General features: G+C 43.3%; 1 protein-coding gene across 10 annotated transcripts in view; it reads right to left on the bottom strand.

Moving 5' to 3' along the window:
• RIMBP2 (RIMS binding protein 2) overlaps window positions 1–25,278 on the bottom strand; it is a gene marked incomplete at both ends in the record, with an annotated part of 43,441 nt that overhangs the window by 4,831 nt on the left and 13,332 nt on the right. For 5 of the 10 annotated variants that reach the window (XM_082066025.1, XM_082066029.1, XM_082066030.1 and 2 more), the window contains 8 exons: window positions 2,625–2,793; window positions 4,902–5,086; window positions 11,099–11,216; window positions 16,303–16,461; window positions 17,601–17,750; window positions 19,740–20,207; window positions 20,574–20,725; window positions 24,370–25,179. In XM_082066025.1, the coding sequence (XP_081922151.1) occupies window positions 2,625–2,793; window positions 4,902–5,086; window positions 11,099–11,216; window positions 16,303–16,461; window positions 17,601–17,750; window positions 19,740–20,207; window positions 20,574–20,725; window positions 24,370–25,179 (2,211 nt within the window). Of the gene's footprint in view, window positions 1–650; window positions 717–2,624; window positions 2,794–4,901; window positions 5,087–7,925; window positions 8,079–11,098; window positions 11,217–12,890; window positions 13,608–16,302; window positions 16,462–17,600; window positions 17,751–19,739; window positions 20,208–20,573; window positions 20,726–24,369; window positions 25,180–25,278 lie in introns of all 10 variants that reach the window. The other 5 variants (XM_082066028.1, XM_082066027.1, XM_082066024.1 and 2 more) reach the window with 4 other exon arrangements.

Below are 25,278 nucleotides of genomic sequence, written 5' to 3'. Positions count from 1 at the left end.
TGCCGGGAGGCTGGAGCAGGACGGACACTCTCAGGTGTCCCCAGACAACAGGGGCTGCCCCGTCATGCAGGTGCTTTGCAATATTGCCAAGACTCTGACTGCAAAAAAAACACATCCTCAAGTCCTGCTTCATTTTACAAGTTCCCTTTGTGAGGAACAGAAGGAAAGGAGTAAAATTTGGAGTTCTCCTAGAACCGCCTGAAGTGTTTATTGGTTGATATTCAACATGAAACGTGAAGTCCGAAATGGGCTTCACGTTCCATTTGAATGCGATCTACATGGTTCTTGCAGATGGTGGCTGGTTAGGAACGTGCTGGTTGGTGCCGCTGGCATTGCGGGCAGGGCTGCTGGGTGTCCTGTAACCCCCTGGCTCCCCAAAACCTGGCTCAGCCCACACCTACGTCACCATCAGAGTCGTGTTTCCCCTTTGAATCACTTCTCTGGGGCGAGACGCTGCCCACAGCTCACGGGCCCCTCTGCGACCAAGAGGAGAATCCCAGAGGGATTCTGCCTTAGTGCTGTGGGACAGTATTTTCCAACTTCTGGCTTCCAAAAAAGTTCAAAGGCATTAAAAAAATATAAGTCTAGACAGCTCAAATAATTTCAGCTCATTGACAGCTTGAATCAAATGATTGGTTCTTAGCACAGACCTCTTTTAGACTTTCTGGATCTGCGGTGTACAGAGCGTGTGCTCTCTTTGAAACGGTCACAGGTGACTTCAGGAAGGGAACGCATACAAATAAAAGAAGAAAAGAGATGAAGCTGTTCAAAGTTCTGTCTTTAAGGATTTAATGTGGGCAAAGGATTAAGAAAAAATATAGTCATATGAACACGGCATGTAAAGTGTCTGATGTGACATTAAAAATGAGTAACAATATGAGACGGACTGGCAATCGGAGCCTGATTCTGCTACACATCCACGTGGGCAGCCTGACAGCGAGTGGCTGAGCACGTGCATCTCTGCTACTTAGCACTTGTATTTAGTTTAAAATTAAGTCTAACTATTCTTTCCAAGTCCATCAGTAAATATTAAAGAGAAAACACATGATGTTTCTAAAGTGCTAACATATTTAAAGGTGAACTGCTGGGGGTAGGTTGCTAACAGCTCGCTCAGAAACATCCCAGAATAAAAGGAATTGCTTAAAAATGTGAGGCAGGGTAGCACTGCGCTCACAAATCACCTCTCTCCCGATAAAGGCTTTCTGATTTCCAGGCTGTTTCAGGAGACACCGCCAGCTGAGCACAACAAAAAATCCAATTCTATTCACAAAATAATGAACCCTGGACAGCGAAAATGTTCCAATGTTGGGGCGCTGTGCAGATTGGGGGTTTCATTTGCACACGTGTTCTGTATCAACAACCTGCTGCCTTTGCCAAGGACTGAGAGCACGGAGCAAGTGTCAGTTGTCGCTGTTTGGACAGAAATTTTCTGTGCCCTCAGGTGACCCCATTGCTAGAATGAGAAGCATATTTAGACAGTGGTCAAGCCCATCGGTCCCCCAGCTGTGTGCAGCTGTACCCAGGGCACGCTGCGTGTCTCCATCTAACAATGCAGAGCGTTGGTCAAACGAGTCCTCGTGCTAACGATGCTGCACGTCCCAAGGACCCAAAATCTTGTGCTGTCACTGTCCGTGCAGGGGGGTGTGCGGTACAAGTGTATGTGCGTGCGAGCATTTGGTGGATTTATGTGGCATTCGTCAAAGAACACAGAGATTTGGATGAAGAACTCAATGAAGCATTTTTCAAACTTCATCCTTCCCTTTCACGGACAATGGAGAATTTTAAAATGTCTCAGGATCTTAAAAAAAATAAATTATTTGTCTCTCATTTACTAATAGAGGTTTGGAAACTGCAAGGTTTCATTCAGCCTAAGAAAACATCTGTGGAAGATTTCTTTGGTTGTTTAGCAACCACTTCTACAGTTCACGTTTAAACTGAACCAATTCCAGCCCTTTGCACTCTGAATCACGTTGAAATTTTAAAACGTATTGAGATGGCTGTATGAAATTTATTTCTAGGAAGAAATCTACGTTAAGACACTTGAATTGTGCATCTGTGCACAACATTGGACCAATGATGTAACACAAGTGGCTCGTAACACAGAATTGTTTGGCCCAGCGCTGCTTTTTAGAGTGTTTGTTAACGCAAGATCATAAAATCTCATAATATGTAGTTCTATCTCAAATGAGACTGCACATAACCCTTTGCCTTTAAATCACTGGTAAAGTAGGAAAATGTAAAGATAACAAATAAGTGATTCTTTGTATGCTTTGCAGCAGTGAGCGGATCACAAGGCACCTCAGCACAGCACACTCCAAAGCACAGGGATCATGTTCTGTGTCCAGAAATCTTGCCAGTGACAAGCCCCATTTTTTAAGATAAGAAAGTAACAAGTGGAGGGATAAAGATATAAGTCCTCATTTCCAGCAAAATAGGTGACCAAGATTAAATCTTAGGTGAATAAAGTCATCCAGATACTGACACAGAATGTATCCCATGGTGTAGTAAACTGCTGTAAAATCGAGATGTATCTGCACATAGTGAAAACAAAAGGCGAAGCAGATCCAGCCAAGTGAATAGCACCCAAAAGTCAGGGGAAGTGAAGCACCGACCCTTTCTCTCACCAATTTTCTCGACGGGCGTGTTCAGAGGCAGGAAGCCCTGCTTGAGGAGCTGCTCCATCATCTCCTCGTCATCCGCTTGGATCTCAGAGACCATATTGCATGGGATAAGGCCAATTCTTGTACAGGTTTCTCCACGATAGAATCCATCAGCATCTTTGTCCCCATAAACCTGTTACTCAAAGAGGGATAGTGTTGGTCAGTAAGGGTTTCAGCATTTAGGAACTTTAATGCATGGTTACTAGAGCACAGGCAGACAACTACAGTTTGGATGTGGAATGATATTAGTTTTTGACCACTCTGACTTATGTTACTAAACTGGAATTGTTATGTTAATTTGAATTATGACTTCAGACCTATAAGCAGAATTTGGCTTTTTTTTTGTTAGGGGAGAAATGCACAAAAAGTGAGAGACACCATTAAAAGTCACCAGTTTCTCCCTGTGCTGAGCCCAAAGTGCTCAATGGTTTCCGCTGATGTTCATGGAATTATTCACTTTGCACCGTTTTTGGTACCATGTGAACTATATTCAAAATGAAGCATTTGCAAAACTGTGCCAAGGACTGTTATTATGAATAGAACAACTTCTACATGACCAAAAGTGCCTATCTTATATTTGTTATGCTTGATATACGCACTGACTTCAGCTCTGCTATTGTCTCTCCAGAAAACATGACCTCAGGTATCAAAATAGCAGGAATTTTCATCCATGAGAACAGGTACACCCAAAATTCCTCTTAAGTTCTAAAAGTGCATTCAATTCATAAAGGCTACTAATGACACCAGGGCCTGGACCAAGGGCTGTACAAACCAGAAATGACGTTCTGAAGGCCAAACTGATGACCGAGTTGAGGTGGTTCGTTTTTTAGGCTCAAACAAAACCCAAATCCCTTCAGTTCAAATCAGAGTTCCCTAAAAACGGTGCTTTCTAGAGCAGTTTTAACCACTATATATCTGTGACTTCCCTGGCCCCACTACGACTTCCCACAGTGCAGCAAACGTGCCCGTAACACACGATGGGACTATGGAACTGACCCCCCACCGCCCCACTGCTCAACACTTCGGAAATTCAAACTAATCCATCTCCACAACAATTTGATAGGGAATTCAAAGCAGCAGCTCACACAGGAACCACCACGGCCCCAAACAGAAAATAAACGTCACAAGGTAAACAGCTGATATGGGATCTCTGTGGGCTTCTCAGTGCCAAACAGGTACATGGTTGTGCAAAGAGTATTAAAATACTTCAGTGAAATGAATGTTCTTACAAAGAAAAATAAGCCCCTTGGTTCCATATCTTTGGCACAAAACTTACCTCACGTAAGGAGTTAAGCAAAACACCTAACAAAGTATTTAACGTTACAAAAATTTGTGATTTAGGATATGGACATTGGTGTTGAGTTCCAATCCAACACAGTGGAAGCCAGTGGCTATTTTAACAGCCTAAGTGACAATTTTAGCTTTGAAACAGGCCGGGTGTTATAACAAATGAGTCTGTTTTTCCAGGTTCTGTTCCAGTTCACACCTAAATCTCCATCACCCTCGGGCTGCCAGCAGCTGTTCCCGCTCCCTCTCTTTTCTGCTCCTTTTGCACCGATCGATCAGATATCACACGAGGCTGCAGGAGATGCTCGTGTGCGCTGATTCAGCAGAAAAATCTGCTGGCTTTTTAGAATCAGCTCAGCAAACTGAACAGATTTGCTTTGCAGCTGCACAACCGTGGGCTGAGACAAGTGGAGAGAGGGCTGGCTGGAAACCACCAGCACCCACACCGGGGGGATTTGCCTTCCGCGCCCTTTTAACAGCACTTTGTGGGTTTTACACCAAACAGTCAGAAATAGAAGCAGTTTTCCCAGCTTTAGGAGATTAATCTGGACCTTAATTGATGTTAAGTGTATGCATTCTAGGAGCTTTCAGCATTGAAAAGCCCACCCAGCGCTGACAGGGGAGATGATCAGCACTTTGTGGTCCCTTTGCAGAACACACGTCCTCTGCCCAGCAGTTTCTCCTGCAGTTTGTGGCAATAGACACAGGGGGCTTCAGAGCCACAGTTTTGGTTTGGCACTTAACAATTGACTCTGGCCCTAACTATCTACAGCAACTTTGAGATTTTTGCCCATTTCCCGTTATTTTTAAGCCTTTAGCTTCCAGATCCAGCAAGATTTACAGCCTGAACCTCCGGAGCAAAACCCGCCTTGGACTCCAGTCACACAAGTTGCTTTCCAAGCAGACTCTGTTTGTTAAACCGGGTCCTTTGTTTCCTTTGCTTTTAGGTCCCACCTTAATGATCTGTCCTTCTTTAAACGGCAGCTCTTCCTCTGCAGCATCAGGGTTTGGGGACATTGTCAGCGGGTCGTAGTCAAAGAGCGCAACAAATATTCGAGTAGAAATATCCTCTGTGCCAGGGTCTGTTTCTGATTCTTCGTACATATCTGGAGAGAGATGGTCGTGACCACCATAGCCATCTAGGGAATTAAATGCAAAAAAGAACAATTCAGTAAAACAAGTTGGCCTCATCTTTCAACTATTCCAGTTAATATTTGAATAATACTTGACGTTTCAGTGAAAAACACCCAATATCTTAACGCATGTCCTATCAAGCTTGGGGTTCTGTTTGTTTTTAATTAGCAGGTTGTTGGTTTTGTTGTTGTTTTTTTAAAGCGTACACAGTCTGCATGCACTGAGCATGGCGTTGATCTCCTGACCACACTGACACTGACACATGTGCACACAGCTCGGCTAAGAAAGCAATTTTTGTTAGTTTTACGAGAATTTCTCATAAATTAATGAAGCATGTTAAGAGTGACATAAGCATGAGTCTGATAAGCTTTATCACAACTGCAAAAACAACCGTGCTTTGGATCCAGCTGTTTTCCAGCACAGCTGCTTCTGCTCGTCATGGACACAAGAAAGCACATCCCAGCTGTGTTGGCAGACCATGTTTTAGGGACCAGGTTTAAAACATGGTGAGAACCTCTTCTCTCCAGACAGGCAAGAACAACTCTATTCCAGTTGTGTTAGTCGGGGTGGGCACTGCACTCACATGGGTTTGTTTGAACGTCACCAGCAGTGCCCCAAACCACCCCCGACACTAACACCACCTGTTAAAATCCAGTTTAGCTATGGCTGCGCTTAACCAGGAGCTCATTAGGAAAGATCAACATTGAATATCCCACTGCACTCTGTTCAGTGCAGGGGACCAAATCAGTTAGGACGTGAAAAATGAGAACTCATGTTTTGCCTCATAAGTCGTTCAGCCTCTTTAAATGAGCTGGAGAACGCACTTAGTTCATGATTCAACAACATACTCAAGGATGGACTTGAGTAAAACTGAATTAGAAAATTAGGCCAAAATGGCTAACAATGAGTGTTTTGATTAAGAGGTTTCAAAGGCCCTTAATTTTGTTTTGAAAGACTATGTGGCAGTGCTTTCCCAAAAAATAACCTCTTTCAAGACATAGGAAGCTGAAGCCTCAAAAAATAAGCTCTCAGAGTCACAAGCCACTTCTGGAAAACTCGGCTTATTGTGCAGTCCCGCTGACTTCAGTGGGAGCCGCGTCCTTCTGCTCTGTGCTCAATCAACACTCATCAGTCACTTTACAAGATCCTTCACCGTGAACAAATTGAGAAAGTGACGTTATCAATTATGATGAAAATGTAGTTCGGCCATATCAAAATTTTTCCAAATAGTTGTCATATTAATGCAATTTTTACTGTAATCACCTCTTATAAGACTCCCATTTTTGGTAAGTGTTTGAACATTCAATATAGAACATTATAGATAAAATAATTCCTCTTTTTGCCTCTACACCAGCGACATTTCATTCAACATTTGATATTTTGAAACTACCAGAAATAAAAACCTTCAGATGGTCACAGCTTTAAGGGAACAGCTGCTACCGCTTGGGTCCAGAGCGCAAGAAAGACGGTGGACAGGAAAATGGAGAACAGCAGAAGGGCAGGGAAAGGTTCCAGCCAAGCAGCTTGATGCAGGCACGAAGCACAGGAGAGTGGGGACACGGGGACAGGAGCCACGGGACACGGGGGTGGGACTCGGCTCTGGCCTCTTCTCGCACAGTCCGGCTCAGTCGCGCTGGGGTCACACCCATGTCCACCAGGCAATGTGACACGGGTGGGTTAAGGGGGGGTCGTTTGGTTTTTGTTGGTCTTTTTAAATTAAAAATATCAACTTTTGCATCCAACTCCAACTGCAGCTAATGGGGGAAAGGTGTATTATAGCCCAAAGTATCTCTGTTAAAAGCACCGGCCTCTAACAACCTGACTCAGAATAGTCGTATTTGTTTCGGTGAACCAGAAAGCAAATAATCTCTAGATTAGATCATTTGCCACTCATTTCTACATGGATCACACATACACACACAATAGCGTATGTGAAACTCTTTGGAAGCGGGCAGCCAGATTGCAGCTGATGCACGGTTGCAATCACAGTTGCATTGAATTGTTGAGATTTGCACCGATAAACACAAGCTGATGATCTGGTGAGGCAGTCAGATCGGTTTGCTCTGAAACTCACCATTAAATTGCAATTTACCTAAACTTTCAGGGCCCCTTTTGTTTCATTTCAGATATCAACAAAACCCTAACGTGTTTCTTAGCTCTATATATGGCCTGGGCTGCTTTTATGGCTGAAGTGTCGCACACTTCAATTTACTGTGTTATGAACTATGAAACTGAGTTGTTGATCATGCAATGATTTCTATGTTGATGAAGCAACAAATACTATCAGTAGTAGGTATAATTGCCTTATGTAATTCAAGTTTGTCATTATGAAGCAATTATTCCTAAAAATATTTTTGTGTCTTCACCAAGTGATCAGCCAAAGTCCTGTGTGGTCATTGAAAAAACAAACCCAAATCTTCATTTAGCCAAAGATGTTAATCAGAATGACATATGGTAACTGCTTCCTATGCCAGGACAGTGGGTTGTGATATACCAGCTACTGCTTGTGCCTGTCCGGTGTGGATGGATCAAGTGGCACCGCGGTGTTGTGATGGTGGTGGTTGGGGTGTGTTGGTAGATACCGGGTGGCCCTGGCGGCAGCAGAGCTCACAGAGGTTCATGCCATGCAGGGGCTCGGCTCAGCCCACGGGGGAGCTGCGGAGCACTCTGGGGACGGGGCCACGGGCTGGTTGTCCCTCACAGCTGGGCTGGAAGAACTTACCTGGAGCAGCCAGGACTCGGGGGCGAGCGCCCCGGCATTCGGCATCGCATGCAAGGCTGTCATACAGAAACAGGCAGCTCTAAAACGTGTCTGTCAGAAAGGAGGAATAATGTTCGGCATACCGTATCTATAGTGAGAGGCCATGGTACGCTGCTCGGCCCATTTCTTGTGTCCACCAATGCTGCGATAATAAGCTTCTTCTTTTACAGGTGAAATATTTCCCTCACTACCTGACCGAGACCGACCGCCTTCACTGTTACTGTCCATTGTAATTTCTATGGAGAAAAAGGGAATGATCTATTAAAACATATTGTAGAGTTGCCTTTGCGGAGGCTCCTGTGGGCAGGCTTTGCCTACCCTTTATTTTTTTGACTTGCATATAGTAGGAAGGCTAAACACTGCACAAGCTTTGCCAGATGTCTCAGCCTCTAAAAATCCTCCTTCAGCAAGGGAATCACTGAAATATGTACCTCCTTTAATTTTTTAAAGCGTCTGAATTTTGTACTTTTAAAACTTCATACAGCGTAAATATTGTTCGTTAGATCTTTGGATAGGAATCATCTTTTAGTATGAGGTTTAAACAATCCTACCTGCCAGATCTGCAAGGTCAAGAGCACTGTAAACTGTGTTTCACCTTCTAAAGTATCAACCTAAAAACAAAAATTAATTCATTTACTTAAATCCTACCTGCAAGAAGATATGAATCCAAAGTATTTATAGATTAATGGCAAAAATACCTCGAAGAATTTGAATCCTGGAGCATTTTGGAAAAATGTTTTATCATTGGAATGCTAAGAACATTACAATTTTGAGGGTCTTTCCCACTGATTCAACCTCCCAGAGCTGTCTAAGAACCTTCCGTAGCTCAAGAACTCAGTAAAAACTCCAGGCATGCAGGTAAGGGAGTAAATTGCTGCCAAGAAATTTGGAATCCGTATTTTCGATCTACAGTTTCATGTATTTAAGTAGCTTAAACTCTGGCTCAAGCTTATTTTCTTGTTTCCTTCTATTTTACTCTGCTTTTCACTTTGTGCAACCACATGTTGTACTGACTCAACTCTAACAACTTCCTTCTCCAAAAACTGTCCTTGTAGCCCCTATTGACGGGAAACCTCCATGTCCCTGGGAGTCCTGCACAGCGGGTTCAAGTTCATACAACGCTCCATTATCCGCTTTTGGATGCTTTGTGTTTATCTGCCCTCTTGGTACACTTTCCATTTTCTAGATGTTTTTCCAGCAGGCTTACAGGAAGCAGCTTTTGCCCAGAGTTGTATCAAGTGTTTATATTTGCTTCACTTACCATCAAAATGATTTATTCGAGTGTGATGCTGAAAGCAAGAAATGGTGCATAGATATCTTTCAGCAATTGGAATCATTAGGGTTTTAGTCAGCAATCAGGACTCTTGAACTCTAAGCCACATAAGCCCTTTCAACAGGATCACAGCAAAGAATACTTTTGTTAGCTACTGTACATAATGCTCAGTAGTTTGCTTGTTACCAGCATTCAACAATATCACAATTTATTCCTAAGGGAACTTCCCCCAAGAGCATTTGTGGATTGCAGAGAATACAAAATACACTAATTCATTCTTTAAGTTACACTGAAAGAAATAAAACCCAAGGTTTTATTTTCTGTTTAATTATCCGTTTGAGCACAGACTGACTATCAGAAATCAATTTCTTTCTCTGATTCCTGAGCTGTTGCTATTGAACCAAACAGTGAAGTCATTACGTTGTGGTTTCTGTGTTCTAACTTTGTTGACAGGAAGTGAGGTCTGATAAATTTAATCACTTCCCTTCTTTTTAATTAAAATGAAAACTAAAAGCAAACCCAAAGGACTACTTGAAACAAACTCATCTACTCTCTCGCTATTTATAAAAACAATATTTTAGCAAATAATATAAAAGGACTTAGATGGAAAACTTGCTTTAAGTAGGCCAAACAGAAAGCAGAAATCTTTAGTCCTGAGGAAAACAAAGGCTGCTTGCAGAGAAAGGAGAAGGACACAAAAATCTAAAGGTTTTCACATCATCATCCAAAAGCTGTTTGGCTCAGCTGGCAATAACCTGTCAATGGAAGCACAAGAGCCTCCCTGGAGCTGCTTCTCCCCCATACCATTTCCATACCGGTGTCATCCCACTGATGTCTGTGGAGATCATCCTTATCTACCCCAGGATGAGAATCAGCCTCTGACCGCTGCTGCTATATTGAAGACACTGAGAGACTCTTCCATGTGCCAGCCGGGCGTGTTTGCTGAGCTACGGTTTCAATAATAATAATGACTATCTCCTAGATATCAGAATAATGGTGCCCACTAGGGGGATATGTCTTTAATTTACAGTACAGGCATTTCAGTGTGATTCTATGAAAAGGGAAAAAAAATTAAAACCAAACCCATTCCTTATTTATCAGTCTCTTTCCTTCTGATAATCCCCGTTTGTGACATCTTATTCACATGAAGGTGAGGTGAGAATTGCCTGACACTGCTTCCTTCTCCTCCTGATGATGCTACAGCGTTCACAAATTAAAGCCCAGCTTAGGGACAGGAGCAGGACGTACTTTACGTCTTCATGGAGTAAAGTTCTGCTCACAGAACCCTTCTGCATTTGTTTTGCATGTGTTTTCTAATTTTCAGTGTTTCTTGGTTGCCAGTATGCAGTGCAAGTTTAACAGATACGTATTTGTCCATAGTGTCTTGATTCCATCATCTTTTATGCACTACTTTTTGGATTTTCTGGTATACACCAGCGCATAGTTTAATTCATAAGTAAATCAGAATAGGGATGATTCTGCAAGAAGGATCAAATCTAGCAAATATATGCAAGTTCTAGTAACTTGCTGCATTTAACAGCTTCAATTTTTCCTGCTAAAATTCCAAAAAGTAGTCAAGAAAATGGAAAGTGAATGCAAAATGATGGTTGCTGAATGAAAAGATGGATGGCTGAATGGATGGCCGAATGGGCACGTTTATTTTACTGATCATATAGTAGCCTGCCTGCAAATTTCTTCTTAGGTTAAGATCTGACAGTAGCTAAGCCTAACCAAGCTTTGAAAAGCTCCCATACCCACTACATTAAATGAAAGGGCTCCCAGTGATGTCAATGATTCCTGACTCAGCCCCTGCGAGACCCCAGTCCGCTCACATTTAGATGGAGATGTTTTAATTCCGTTTCACCCCATTTAAACTAAGAGTAACCACGGTTCGAGACGAGCGCCCCTCGTTGCTTTTGTAAGGACCGCATCCCCAGCTCTGAGGCTGCAAAGAACAGAAATGCACCAATCTGTCCAACTAACCAATGGAAGGGACCAACATGGGCCGAGACCTTTGTGGCACTGCACTGCCATGGGAGGACCTTCGCCCTGCGTGATCCGCCCTGTCGGGCCGTCCTGCGGATGACAGGTTACCTAAAAGCTAGAAAAAACACAACAGAAAAAACAGGTTTGTAAGTTACACGCGTGGTAACATCACGGTTATATGGTTGGACATTGATCAGGTCAATCACATTTGGAAGCGTAAGCTCTAAAGGCAACTAAACTTAGTTTTTAACTGAAAGGTTAGCTGAAAAGTAAAATACTGTTGCCTGGAAAACCTGCAAAAGAAAAAAATGGTTCCCTGATTCATGGCAGAGTTTTGTAACCGGCAGTCACACATCGGAACAAAAAGCAACAAAAAGAATAGGTTTTGAAATATTCTTTTGCCTTTGTCGTTGCTGCTAAGGTGCCGTTCTAATGTCCCCAAGAGCCGTGGGGGCAGTCGCGGGAGCTGTGGCGCTGGGGCTGCCCCACCGGGCCGGGCTTTGGCATGGGCAGCTCTATGGCTCGTCCGGTTTGCAGCACGTGAACAAGGGTACGTCCGTCTGTCTGTGGGCACTCTGCTCTTCTTTAGCGCCCTTTGGTTCTTAAAGCCTTTTAAAGGTCATCGAAACGTAGTCACACTCCATCTCACATCACAGCTGTCTCTTTCTGTTCACTACCCTTGCAGAAAATGTCGCTATTTTAATAGCTAAATGGTACTATTTCAATGCTCTCCAGAGTCTATCATGCAATCATTGAGATTAATACAGCTTGGGTACCAATTTTAGTGGGAGAAATTTTTAAGGGTCGTTTCAGCTTAAACTAGATGAGCAGGCTGCTGATTTCTACCGTTACATCAAACGCATCAGCTCTGAGGTTTCCAGCCTGGACTGTTGCAGACCGTGAGGGTAAAGAACTTGCTTTGGTCGGTAGGGAGCAGGGAAGCCTATGGATGCATCTATCAAAGCGTGGAGGCTCTGCTAGAGATCAATGGACAGAAGGGCGAACAGGCGGGATCACGCAGGGGCATCCTTGCGAGATACGGGATGGCCCTGGCCTGGCCCTTCGGAAGCAGCTGCTCGCCCGCATCCTCACGCACGGATGCAGTCGGCAACTTCAAAGGCAAGAAGAGATGGTCCAAAAAGGAAGGCAAAGTAGTGACGGTGCGGAGATAAGGCAGAAAATGGAAACATGATGAAACCCGTGACTCCATCAATCTGGGTCACTGTCACACCGGGGCAGAATCCTGATTCTTGTTCAGAGATGTTTGATGGTAAAGAGTGTGTCCTGAACATTCTGGGAATGAGGTGAATAAAACAACATGATGGAATGAATTCCTTGACATTGAAAAAAAACATAACACGATGAAATATTTTTCCAGTTAAAATGCAGCTTTTTTTTTTTTTTAAGCGACATTTAGATGGGCAAAATAAAGACAAACAATCTTTTGGAAAAATTATAGTTCAGCTAACCCTTAATTAAAATTTAGATTCAGTTGTCCTTTAATAAAAGCAGCCATTATTGTAATTTGTTCTGTAGGAGAAGAATTGTAAAGCAAATTAAACTGATTTCAGCGTGACACAAAAGAGGACGGGAAAGGAAAATGCAGAATAATAAATAAAAATGAATGGGGAGGGAGAGAGAAAAATAAAAGGAAAAGTGAAGCGAAATAGGTCCCAAGGATGGACCTGAAAATTAACTCAGAAAAAAAGGAAAAAGGAAAAAAAGAAAGAACAACAGAAAGAAACTGATTTGGCAAGCAGATGCTAGAAGGAAGAGTTATTTCACACACCAGAGAGTCTTCTGCGTCTCTGTGGGATGGCTTTGCCCTAGAGTCAGCCAGCTTTAAGTCGGTCTTCCAGCCTCCCTGAATATCTTCATTGGCCAAATTATCTGTCCTAGTGTATTTCTGAGCCTCATACTTTTTCTCGTAACTGGGCTTGACGTGTTCAGTCCTGGGCTCTCCCAAGGAAGGACCCAAGTCACCAAAATCCTCCTCGATGCTGGTTTGCCGGGTCAGGGTTTTCCTGCGCGCCAGCAGCGGCCTCGCGCTCCTCCTGCAGGAACAGGCGCTGGCCTCTGCGCAACAGCCGGAGGCAGCGCTGGCGGGAGCCGCATCGCAGCTGTATCTGAAATTAAACCGGGATTCTTCTTCTTCGCTTCCACAGTCCAGTCCGCTGTCCGGGCTCCTCGATAAGGACCGGCTGTATTTACATCCTTTGTCGTCTGCGGCAAAATCCTCCATGCCTGAAATTCTGTGCTTGGCTGGGTACCAGAAGTTGTGCTGCTGGTCTTGATTGTAGGGCCTGGGTGGTCTAGAGTCTCTAGCTATTGTGGGGTGCTTTTTATAGGGCATACCTAACCCCTGCTTGTACAGCAGCTCAGAGTATTCACCGTCCTCTTCAGCTACTTCTGGAATACTGAAAAGCTTTTTACTGTGATGTATCTGCTGTGAAAAGTCAGGCTGTTCCAAAAAAGTGGCTTCAGTGGTCTTATTCTTATCGCACTCCTTAAGGTTATGTAATGTTAAAAAACAGACAGGGGACAAATAGCGTGTGATAAAAATAAAATGGGAGGGAGAAGGGAGAAGAAAAGAAAAATAAAGACAGAATTAGTTTTAGAGCAATGGCAAACATAATACATGCAGCTTATTTAGTGAAAAGGATGTCATGCTGTGAATGAGAATCTGTGGAAAATAAACACGTGATTAAGAAGTTGCTGGGTGTCAGATACATGAGAGGTCAGTACAAACAACTGGGTGATGCTCTTCACGAGAATAAACCCATGCATTTAAAACAAAGCAATAAAAGCTGCGTACACGTTCCAGCATGGCGAATGAGAATGGCATTAACACACAGCACTAATGCTTTCTATGTTCCTTGCCCCATGCCAAATCGCTATGTATTCTTTGTAACCAGAGCCCATATTTGAGAATTAAAATTCTGTTCCAGCAAGCTTTCTTGCTTTGCATGGGTTAAAGCCTCCTACATTGAGTAACAAATAGTCCTAAACGTCCTGGTGGAGGAGAGCTGCTCTGCAGACAGCACTAACGGAGTTCTAGTGTCCTTTGTAAAATGTGAAGGAAACCTGCACCGTTTGGAAAACGTGGCTGCCACAGGACGAGCCCCGGGCAGCGGCTGCTCCTTATGGCCCTTGCTCTGCACTGTCACCAAACCTCACATCATCACCTCGCACCTGCTTCATAAAACCAATACTTGAAAATCAGCCCATTAGCAGAAGTTAAAGTAGGTAATAACTATCCCAGCCTTTATCAAATCAGTGTTCTGAACATGAGAGATGCATTTTGTGATTTTTCTGTTACATTCACACAAAACACAGGCTGGTGCGACAGAAGCCTGTGCAGGATCTCAGCTGGACTCTGAGAAGAGGCAAGAGAATGATGGTGCAGGAGGAGCTGGTCTTGGTTGATATGGTTTATAGATTCTAATCATGGAGATCATCTCTCCTCGTACTCAATGCCCAGATCAGGGGGGGCTCTGGACACAACAGCACCTACAAAATAGTCACAGGATCATTTTGGAGCCTTCAGCAACGCCTCTCCCTCCGACCACCTTAAACTCAGTGGGGTTCTGGATGTCTTCCCCTTTCAGGCATTAGGAGCTTTTAAATGTACTTTATGACTGTATGTGTTTCACGTATTTTCATTCACTTTTAAAGTGTGTGCCACACTTGTGACACTTTTGAGACAAACTCCCATAGAAGTGGGAAAAAGTCAACAAATATGAACAAGAATAGTTTTGTTTTGAGCTCAAATATCCCACATTTCAGAATGCCAGTCAGGTGAGTTGCATCTTCCCCTGATCACCCATGTCAGCCTTTGTTTTAAGGAACCGTTGGAGGGAACAATGTTCTCCCAAATCTGACCTGCATTTTGTCTCAGAAAACTCATCAGCATGGTGGGCTGGATTCTCCAGACATCCAGGAGGGTCATACACTGAATTCCATTTCTGCAGGATGAATCAACCGGTCCTACCCTTCCCATTCACTGTTACAGCAAGAGAAGCGCCTGCAGACTGTAACAACTCTGCAATGATTGTCTACACCAGCTAGGGGGCTGGAGCTTGCTTTTGAAATAGCAGCACTGGCAACACTATTTTACAAACAAGAAGTAAATATCTTTTCTGATGCATAAAGAACAAGAACAGTCAAGAGAGAATTCACTTTTTTTTTTTCCCCTAGACGAAAGGGACAGGAGCAGCATGCAGAAATATTTCACTTGCAACCTTTCTGTCAGCAGAATAATAGAAACACTGCTTATTTTTTAATTTGAAAAAGTACCTTTCTCATTCCAGGTAGTATCAGAATAGAAGCACTGAATTTATATTACATGAAAGCAGTTACGGGAATAATGAAAATTCTTGTATGCATGAGATAACAGTATTTTTAGTTAAATCACAGCATATTTAAAGAAAAATCAACCTGTGAGTTTCCTTGCTGTTCAAATAATCCAACTTTCTAGGAAAGCACAGTTTAGTATAGTTGCTAGACACATAAAAGGCAAATATAATTACACGTACAAATATACTGTAAGAAATATATTCTATATTGGATAGGTTCAACATCCTATGTATACTTTAACTGTTAAGTTGTCTTTCATAATGAATATTCCTGGGTAGTGTTAAAGCAATATCCCTGAGAGATATTTCCTGCTGTCTTTGGTGATTCCTTAACAACCAGAGCACAAGAATTTCTGATAATGTGATATCAGCCAAAGCTGGCCCAGCTCCCTTTCTTACGAGCGTGATTTAAAGGCTGTGGAAGAGATGGGACTGGCACTGGAAACGGGGACAAATCGCTCAGACACGGAAAACCCAAGTTGCTTCTTTCTATATGTGTATTTATACAAATCTCCTTGCTCAGAAACAAACAGCTCATTGTTTGGGTGGCACGTGTAGTATTTTGTCGCATAGACATAGTCCCCAGATACAGAAAAGAAACGGCGACTTCAACAATTCCATATAGGAAAATAGTCAATTAGTTAAAAGTTTAGCTACCAAATTATGCAAAAAAAACAAAGTAATGTATTACAGTGGCCTTGGCATCATAAATAATGTTCACCTCAGTTCTAGGTCTATAGGAAAGTGTGAGTTTTAAGAGTCTGCAAAAGCCGTGACTAAAAGAAAGGCTTTGAAGAAGGAATGTGGATCTGGAGTCCCTGGGAAGGTCTGTGCGGCGCCACTCACCTTCAGCGCGTTGTGCGAGGACACGCTGACTCGGCGCCTTCCTCCATCCTCCAGCTGCATCTCCGAGTACAGCTCCTCCTCATCCTCCTCCATAATGTCGGACAGGTCGGAGCCCCTGCTGCTCTCGGTGTGGTACTCCTCACCGTGGCAATAGTGCGGCTGGCGGGCAGAGCGAGAGACAAGAACCTTCACCGCAAAGCCGAAACTCCTTGTGTAACGCCAATGAGGACTAGAGCGTCTCCCAGGTTTGCAATCACACTAATAACCACATGTAAATTATATCATGCGTCTTGCTGCTCTGTTCTAGCGCAGACATCACGCGTAGTTTTTTTTTCCAGTTCATGGTTCCAATTCAAGAAATCCAGTTTTAATGGCATAGATGATACAAAAAAGGATGTCTACATTCCCAGCACCAAATCTAGTTCTAGTTGTGATTAAATTCCCTTGATTTAAAGAGGCCCTTCACGCATCAATGGACTTGCTGACCAAATTGTAAACACCCTGGGATAATTCACATATCATCTGTTCTTCACAGCTGTTTGTTACATCACACTGTAATTTAAAAGTGATCAGAACTTAATTCTTGCAGGATCTTCCCATCATTGTATGGTATAGCTAGCTGATGGAATTTGAAGCTTTTATCTCTTTAGCATTGGAGGAGTAGATTGGTTAAAGCCTTAACAGTCTTTTGAAATTACTCCAAATATTTCAAGTCCCTATGAGTTTCTTTCATAAACAATGTAGTAATGTAATAAATTACTTTAGATATGTTTTCAGTGGGATCAGACTAAAAGCTGTGCAGATGTGCAAAATTCTTCTGGCAACATCTGTAACGTATTCATTACAGCATGCTAAGCACATATTCTGTTGGTTTTCTGCTAATTTGGATTACAGGTTATGGCTTTTATGGAACACAAAAATCCTTCCCCTATTCCCTTTATTTTTCACAGCTTGTTTTCATATGCAATAGTAACACATCGTGCAGAAACATCCCAGAGCTCACACATGACGTTTCAGTCGCATTTTCTATTTCAGTTTTTTAAATTTTCCAGGGCTTAAGGCTGCTGCTTGGGCTATCGATCTCTAAATACACAGTGCTGAGCATCCAGTTCCCATCAGATGGTGTTATACTCCAGCACCAGCACGTTCATCTACCTGCCCACAATTTAGCTGGTTGTCTGTATGGTTTAGCAATACGACTTCACTAATCAGATGGTGACCTGCGTAGCTTGCTGAACTTCATAGACTACTTGTTTCATGTCCAACACGGGACACAATGACAAGATGAGGTTACTTACTTGCTTTCCAAGTTCTGAACCTTTCAGGAAATCATCAACTGAAGCCCCTCTTCTCTTGACGTTGGGGGAATCGTAGCCATCCTCCTCATCATCTGAGTTCACATACTGGGCTGCATTGCTCCTTTCGATAAAAACGCTCCTCCTCTCCATCTAGAAAAGCAACAGAAATGGAAAATGGTGAAGCAGACCTGTTCCTGCAACCAACAGAAGCAATTGCGAATACAAGACATAGGGATGGAAGAACACAGCATTTAAACATGCTCGTGGTTTAAAGCGACGTTCGCTTCCCCTGACCGCAACCTTTTGGGAGTTTTCAAGAAATTGTGCTTGTTGTATTACCCTTGCTCATAAACAGTGTTATGCTTTTATGTGACCATCAAATCCACTGCTGGCTTTCCTCCCTCTACCACTTATGTCAAAATTCTCGGTATTGCACAGTCAGATGTTGCTAATGAAGACATTAATTTCCCCTTGGCAGAGAGTTAGCAGAAGATGTAGCCACCACAGCATCTTTACCTCTGTACAAAAACCCTATAGAGTGAGACTTCATGCTTTCCTCTGCTCCGAGGTGACACGCAGCTCCTGCTGCAGCAAGACAGCCAGTTCTGCTACTGGGGACCAAACACGGCAAATATCGTCAGTAGGATCTGATTTCATTGACAGTGAATCCATCTGTAAACTTCTGTCCAGATCCTTGAATTAAACATTTCAAGCATCACTAAAATTAATGTAATTAAGCATGGTTGAGAGCATATATTATGTCAGCAGTTTTCAAAACCGGAATTTCAGCTCTCTTTCCCTATGTGGTTGTAAATCAACCTTCACTTTTAGGGTGCCAAAGAAACTAACAGCCTTTTCTCCCTCTATTACATTTGTTCCTGTTTGCTTTATTTATAAATAAAAGGCAGAAATATCCACATGCCTACATATGTATTTAAGCAAACCTTAGTGACCCAGAATTATTCATCTTCCCAAACACTGTATCATCACCCATTGGCTCGATTCTGTCCCAAAACAGGAACAGTCAATAAGTTTGGGCTGTTAAGACATGTGTGAACTGTCAAAATAGATGGAGCTATTTTGGGGATACAAGGGGAAAGGACAGACCGGACACAACAGATGACTCTCAGATGAAGGACCAAGATAATGCATGAAAAAAGCGACACTGGAGACCGAAATAAAGACACGGACAGTTGTGAGCAGCTTGTGATGAGAAAGTAACTGCCCAGAGCACTGTGAGTATTTAAATATTGTATGCTTGGGTAGGGAAGGCAGAGCACGCTGTCAGGACGCATACGCATCAGCTGTGCTGACCCGAGAGCCCCAAATGGGGGATTTAAATTAACTAGGAAGTGTCTAAGTCACTCCAGCAGCCATAGGTCATAATGGTCTCCAAACCAGGGAGTCTCCTTTGGGCAGCGATGCTTCCAGTAGCTACAAGAGGAGCTGCAGTGAAACGCTCCCACACGGCAGCTGTGCTGAAGCAGCTGGAAACATCTGTGAAGGTGTAAGACTGAGAAAGGCTCGTTCTTGAAGGGCAAATCTGTAACATTGCCTGTGGGTCCACGACAAGATGCAATATAGTGATTTGCGTGCATCTGAGCTGTGATTTGGTATTTTGAAAAAGCAGATGGGTTTAGAATACAAATATTTCTCTTGCCTGACAGCTGATTAGATTCCTTTACAGAAATAAGACTCTGTCCTCATTTTGTAAACGGTCAAAAAGATTAGACCCATTTTTAAACCGCCCTTTATTGTTTAGATCTCTTTCAAAGTACTTTTCTCACACAGGTGCAAGCCTCTTTTGTGGGTCCAGCAGGACCCAAGCACAACCTTCGGATTGCTATTGTGGTTTTGTTTGTTTGTTTTCCAGATGTGAGGCTCTGCATTTTTGGAGACAACATCTCTACTGATGATGTGGGGTTTCTACTGCTGATCAAAGGCAGATCAATGCTCTTTATGGTTACAAGTATGCACGATGGCACAGAATTTTAGCATGCTGCTCCTTCTCAAAATATGGATCTTCATGGTTTAGGAGTGATTAGCTTCTCCTTAAAGCATATGATACAATAAAATCTTTGATGGAAAGTGCAGAAGTGAATCAAACCATCTCCCAGAAAGCCTTAAGTTTGTCTTTACCCTGTTGCTCTCTGCAACGCGTTGTGCAGCTTCTCTCGCCATGGCTTTTGCGACCGTGTTCGGGACGGGTGTGCCTTGAGGTTGGGGGAGGATTCGGTTGGGCGACGGCGACCTCCTCCCCTGGAGCGGGCTGTGGAAGTTGGGCGCGGGTGGCTCGAGCGTGTGTCCGTGAACGGGGGATGCCGAACGAGTCTGCTCCCACGACTCATCCATTTTCAAATGTGGACCTAAATGTTCTTCTTTGGTTTCTGGGGCTCCGGCACTTGCTAATGGCTTAGATTTGGGAGCAGTTCTGGGCTGAGGGGTTGGAGGCACCAGTAAGTCGGATGGAATGGCAGCAACAGAAGAGTCCACTGATTCCCCTTGCGCAGAGAGCGTTCGAACTGTAACTTCCTTTGCTTCCAAACTCCTTAGTCTGATTAACTCCACCAGTGTGTTCTCTGCTGTTGGAAAGATCACCTCGGCCACCTGAGTACACAAACAAACAACTTACTAGCACGATGACATCTGTTTCCCTCCCACCAATCCCACTGAAGTATAACCTTCAAAGTCTTAATGTGGGGAGAACCATTGCCAACACAGAGCGGGCTGAAAGAGCCACATGAGGGCTCCACATCAATTAGTTATCTTTAATCGCTACAACTGATTTGTCCAAAAGCTCAGGTGCTTATGGAAAAGAAGCTAACAAGCAAGTTGCATGCAAAATAGTAAGTTCTACTGGAAGGTGAGAAAACCCTGGACACATTCAGGTGGTGTCGCATGTTTACCGTTGCCTTTACCTGCAGGAATTCACCTGCTGGAGATGGTCACTGTAAGGCTGGAAGGAGAACTCACCCGTTGACCTCTCGCGTAGACGCCGTAGCCGGTGACAGTGGCGCCATGGGACGTCCCTGTTGCTGTCAGAGTTGGTGGTTTCCAGGACACCTGTACAGTTGCTGGGGTGGACCCAGCCCGTACAATCACATCTTGAGGGGGAGCTGGAGGACCTAAAAAAACCAAGAATGGTCACTGTTGAACCTTGGGGCAGAGGTATGAACATCAACCAATAGAGCTGCCATTTGGAAACTACACATCTCAAAGCTTTCTATTTTTTTAAGTCAAAATATCGTTATTGCAGCTATTATGTAAAAACAGAAGCACACACTGAGCAGGTCATGGAGCTGGGAACTGACCCTCCGCTCACAGCCCGTAACTAAGCTGTGTTTCTTTGCAACAGAGCCTGTACTTGCAACTTGCTCTGGACCTACTTTTATCCCTCCGAGCTACATAACTGCTGCTTACTTTGAATGCAGCAGACGTTGACAGGAAAATACAGGGAGGACAAAGGCCCAGGAGTGGCACTGTTAGTTGAAAACGGCTGCAGGTGACAGCAAGTGACTTTTTGGTCTCTCTCTCTCTGCACTGAATGCGCGCTCAGGACCAGCAATAGCTCCAGGTCACGATTTAAGGGCCAGAAGCACATTGACACTGAAGTGCAATATGGACAGCAAGGCAAAACTTGAACCTTTCAACCTGCAACACGCTGGTTTAAAGGACAACTGAACTCAAGCCTTTGCACTGAAGAAAACAGTATGCCTGCTAACCTTTTGAGACATTTACAGTATGTTAGTGTCATAGCCAACCAAACACAGCCTTAATTAAAAGACGTTATTACCCCACTATAAATAGCTTTACTTTGGACAGAAAGCCAAAGTAAAAATATCATAGAGATTATTAGTGCATGAATATTTCAGGCATCCTGCTGTGTTAATTTAAGTCAAACCCTGAGAAGCATTTCATGCTAAAACATTTCCGAAGCAGGGTCCTGTCTCTGTGTCGTAGCTGGGAGAGCACAAACCTTGCTTGTTGTGAGTTTGCTTTGCCAGTGAACTGAGCACAACCAGCTTCTGTTCATCTGCCCCAAAAAGCCACAAATATTTAACTGTGTGCATGCATTGCTAATAACCAGACCATGATACAAGTGTAAATATCACACAAGCCTCAGCCTCCAGATATGCTGGCAAAACATCAGCGCATTTCAGCAGTTTGCTGTCACTAAATTTTATCCTCTGGTAGGCATGGAAATAAAGTTATGGTCATGTTCAGGACATCACAGGCACAACATGACATTTTTGCCTATGCCACCCCTTGCACCTACAATGTGTTTTTAACTTGCAAGGCCAAAGTATGCAAGTTGACCTAATACTATTCATGGCCAAGGTGTATATTTTGATTTAAGGTTGGTTTTCAGCTCCCCTGACCATCCAATTTTATTGCCAGCCCGTACTCCCAATCCAGCAAAGCTCCTCAGTTTAGAAGAACACACGCATCTGATCTCGTCCAGTATCTCGTCAATGACAATGACATTAATCTGCTCCTGCAGCAGAAGTCACCTTCCTCCCCCTCTCCCAAACCAAACAATCCCCAGGGAGTCTCTCTCGACCTTCACAGGCTGCAGGAGAGAGAGATTTAATAAACCGGAATGCCCAAGGCTTAATATGATTTCTATTTTCCTCCATCATTAAATGGGAAATTACTCTTTATAACTTTCTGATGGTCTTGGTCATCAACATAAATGTTTGTTTCAGAATTCTGCTACAGTTTGGTCTTCATGAATTTATTAGCTACTTGTCCCAATCCTATTAATACTTATGTCTATTTTTAGACCCACGCACCCAAAATAGAACCATTTCTATTTTAACTTCAGCAATTCCAATGCTCTGATGAGTCAAGGAGTTCAATTGCCCAGCAACTAAAGAGCTGTCACTCAGCTTTGGTCTGACAGGAAGCAACGTGTGTTCAAGTGTAAATCATGCAAAACATGATATATCTATGCAAAGAGAAACATTAAAAAGTGACCTCTAGTTGTCCTGTACTTTTCATGCACCTGCTCTCTCTAACTTTGAAATGTGGGCAGTTATCTCAAGTTCAGTTTTGCTTCACGTATTCCTAAAAAAACCCTGAGATGGATACAATGTGAAAAATTGTAAATATGCACTGGTTCCCACTCCCTTTTTGGTATAAGTGGCTGATGGTATCCTTTTGATGGGCACACCACTGTGTCCATTAGCTAAGAGCAAAGCTTCTTGGCTTCAAATAACATTAAAGATACTTTAGCTATTTTTCTAAACTTCTTTCTTTTAACTGCAGTTTGTTGTGATTACTTGAAGCCGGTGTTATTTGCAAGAGGAAAAACACGACACGCTATGATGTTAACTGACCCTGATTTCATGGGCATCCTTTCCTCCTTGTTCCAACGACTTCTGAAATAAAAGCATCAGCCTCTAATCAGTTCAGTTTTTGCTGTATGTCAGGGAAGAATTGATGTAAAAATGCTGCATGTGAAACGAAGTGGTTGGGAAGATCCTGGGACCTCTGGATCTAAAAGCAGAGGGGTCCCTGTATTTTAGCTCCTCAAGAGAGAACAGCTCGTTTATTGCGTTGCACACTGCAGCAACTAGAGGGAGATACAGCACGCTGAGTGTTTGCCCTGAAAAAACCTCACTCACAAGGCCTTTCCCAAATAACAAAGACGACAACACCTCTAATAAGTTCAAGCCACAATCTCCCGACTCCCAGAGAACATGAACAAAGTTGAAAATATCTCCCCTCCTGGCAGATTCTGTGAAAGCGTCACCACTCGTCTCACTGAAATGATTTAAGACACAAGGGTAAATGCCTGAGCTGGGGACATTTTCACTGAAACTATAAATCACCAGCATAAAAAGCAGCAGACATGCAAGTTTAACTCACTCCCTACTCAACCAGCATCACTGTCCTGCACGTCTCCTTATATGTAAGTCACGCAAGCCAAGGAAGAGACCAGAAATAATTCCAGCCCCTTTGCTGGAACCAAATCCCAGCAGGGAGTCAATCGATCAAGCCAGAGCACAGCACATGGTATTGAAACTCCCCTGGCCAGGAGGCACCTGTACCTGACTGTCCCGCTTCAGAGGCTTCACTGCCCTGAAACTCTGAGAATACAAGGAGCCGTCTCCTTGTCCTTGATTAGATGACCTGGGTCAGATGAATCTATAAGCAGAGATGTTCAAATTGTTCAGGTGCTGCCATACGCTCCCAAAATATGGGATTATCCTTTAAACCTGCTACATTATTTCACTTGTAGTTTTCAACGTTCGCTGTTCTTAGATACTGGGAAGTCACTGGTACCAATTATCAACATTCCTAATGTAAAAGCAAGGTGGGAAAACACCTGGGGCTTGTCAAAACATGACCAATTTGTTATCCTTACAAATTCAAATTGTACAATGTGATTACAGCTTCACCACCAAAAGGAGTTTACACCCCCTAAATCACTGTGTGGCCCTCTAAATTGTGTGTGTTGCTTTTCATTGCAGAAAACGCCTGGATCGCCCCCATAAAAAGTGCTTTAAGACCCTCAAATAACATACAAATAATATGTCCAAAGCAACAGCTTTTTTTTAATGCTTCAGTCCTTACCCAAGAACAAAGAAGAGACTAACAGAGGACAGGAATTCATTGTAGATACCATAGAGCAATCTAATAATCCCCAGTCTGCTCATGAATGTGACAGGGATTACAGCGCAAAGCTGAAGGTTAGATTAATTTATCTACAGTTTTCAAAGAAAGTTAACCGGAGACTTTTGGGGTAGGGAGGAAAACACCAAACCTGCTGGCAAAGTAGAAAATTCCACAAAGGCTTCCTTTTTCTCTCGTTGTTCCAGGGGAAGCTGCCAGGGCATCTGATGGGGCTTCGCCATGACCTTCACCTTGTAGGCCATATTGGGCTTTAAATTAAAAAAGTGGTACTTGTAGCTAGCAGCCTTGACGATGTCGAATTCTTCTTCATTAAGAAAGATCACATGACTGTAATTACTATTTGTAGGGAGCCAAGACAGCTCAGCAGAAATCTGGGTTATATTGTCCACTTTAAGATTAGAAGGGGCTACTATGACATCCTTCCCGACTAACAAAGTGCACTGCAGTTCATCTGAGTTACCCTTGCTTGTGATGCTCTGAATTGATATTCGGTATGTACAAGTAGAAATGTTAAGCTTTTCTATAAGAGCTTTCGTTCTGCTTCCCAAGGCTATGTTCATCCGTATTTCCTTGTCAACCAGAACATTATAGCTGCTGATCGTTCCCCATCCGGGTGGCACTACCGGTGGCTCCCAGCCCACAATGACACTTTTGGCTAGTTGTTTAATAAGGGTGATTTTTCTAGGATAAGGCACAATGTCTTCTCCAATTTCATCAATGTTTACATCCAGAGTCCCTGAACCATTGGTGATTACACTAGAGTCTATGTGACTTGGCGGACTTATCTCCAAGAGATCTGCTTCCAAAGTAGGACCCGAATGGTTGATAAAATTCTGATCTTGTTCACTGCTTAGTGTGCTTGACAACCGGGTCTCATTGTCTTGAACAAAATCCACAAAATTTGAAGGGACTAGTCCTCTCTGTCCATCTAGAAGTTCCCCTGGTGAGAAAGAACAATGCCATTAAAATCCTGGGAGGAGCACATATCTTGCATGATAATGCCTTGCAAGTCAGCAAGAAAAGGAAGAAGATATAAGCG

Source organism: Streptopelia decaocto, assembly GCF_964273445.1.
Source record: "Streptopelia decaocto genome assembly, chromosome: 15".
NCBI classification, from domain to species: domain Eukaryota; kingdom Metazoa; phylum Chordata; class Aves; order Columbiformes; family Columbidae; genus Streptopelia; species Streptopelia decaocto.
Note: the sequence above shows the minus strand (reverse complement) of the source record. Positions and strands in the feature narration are given on the sequence as shown.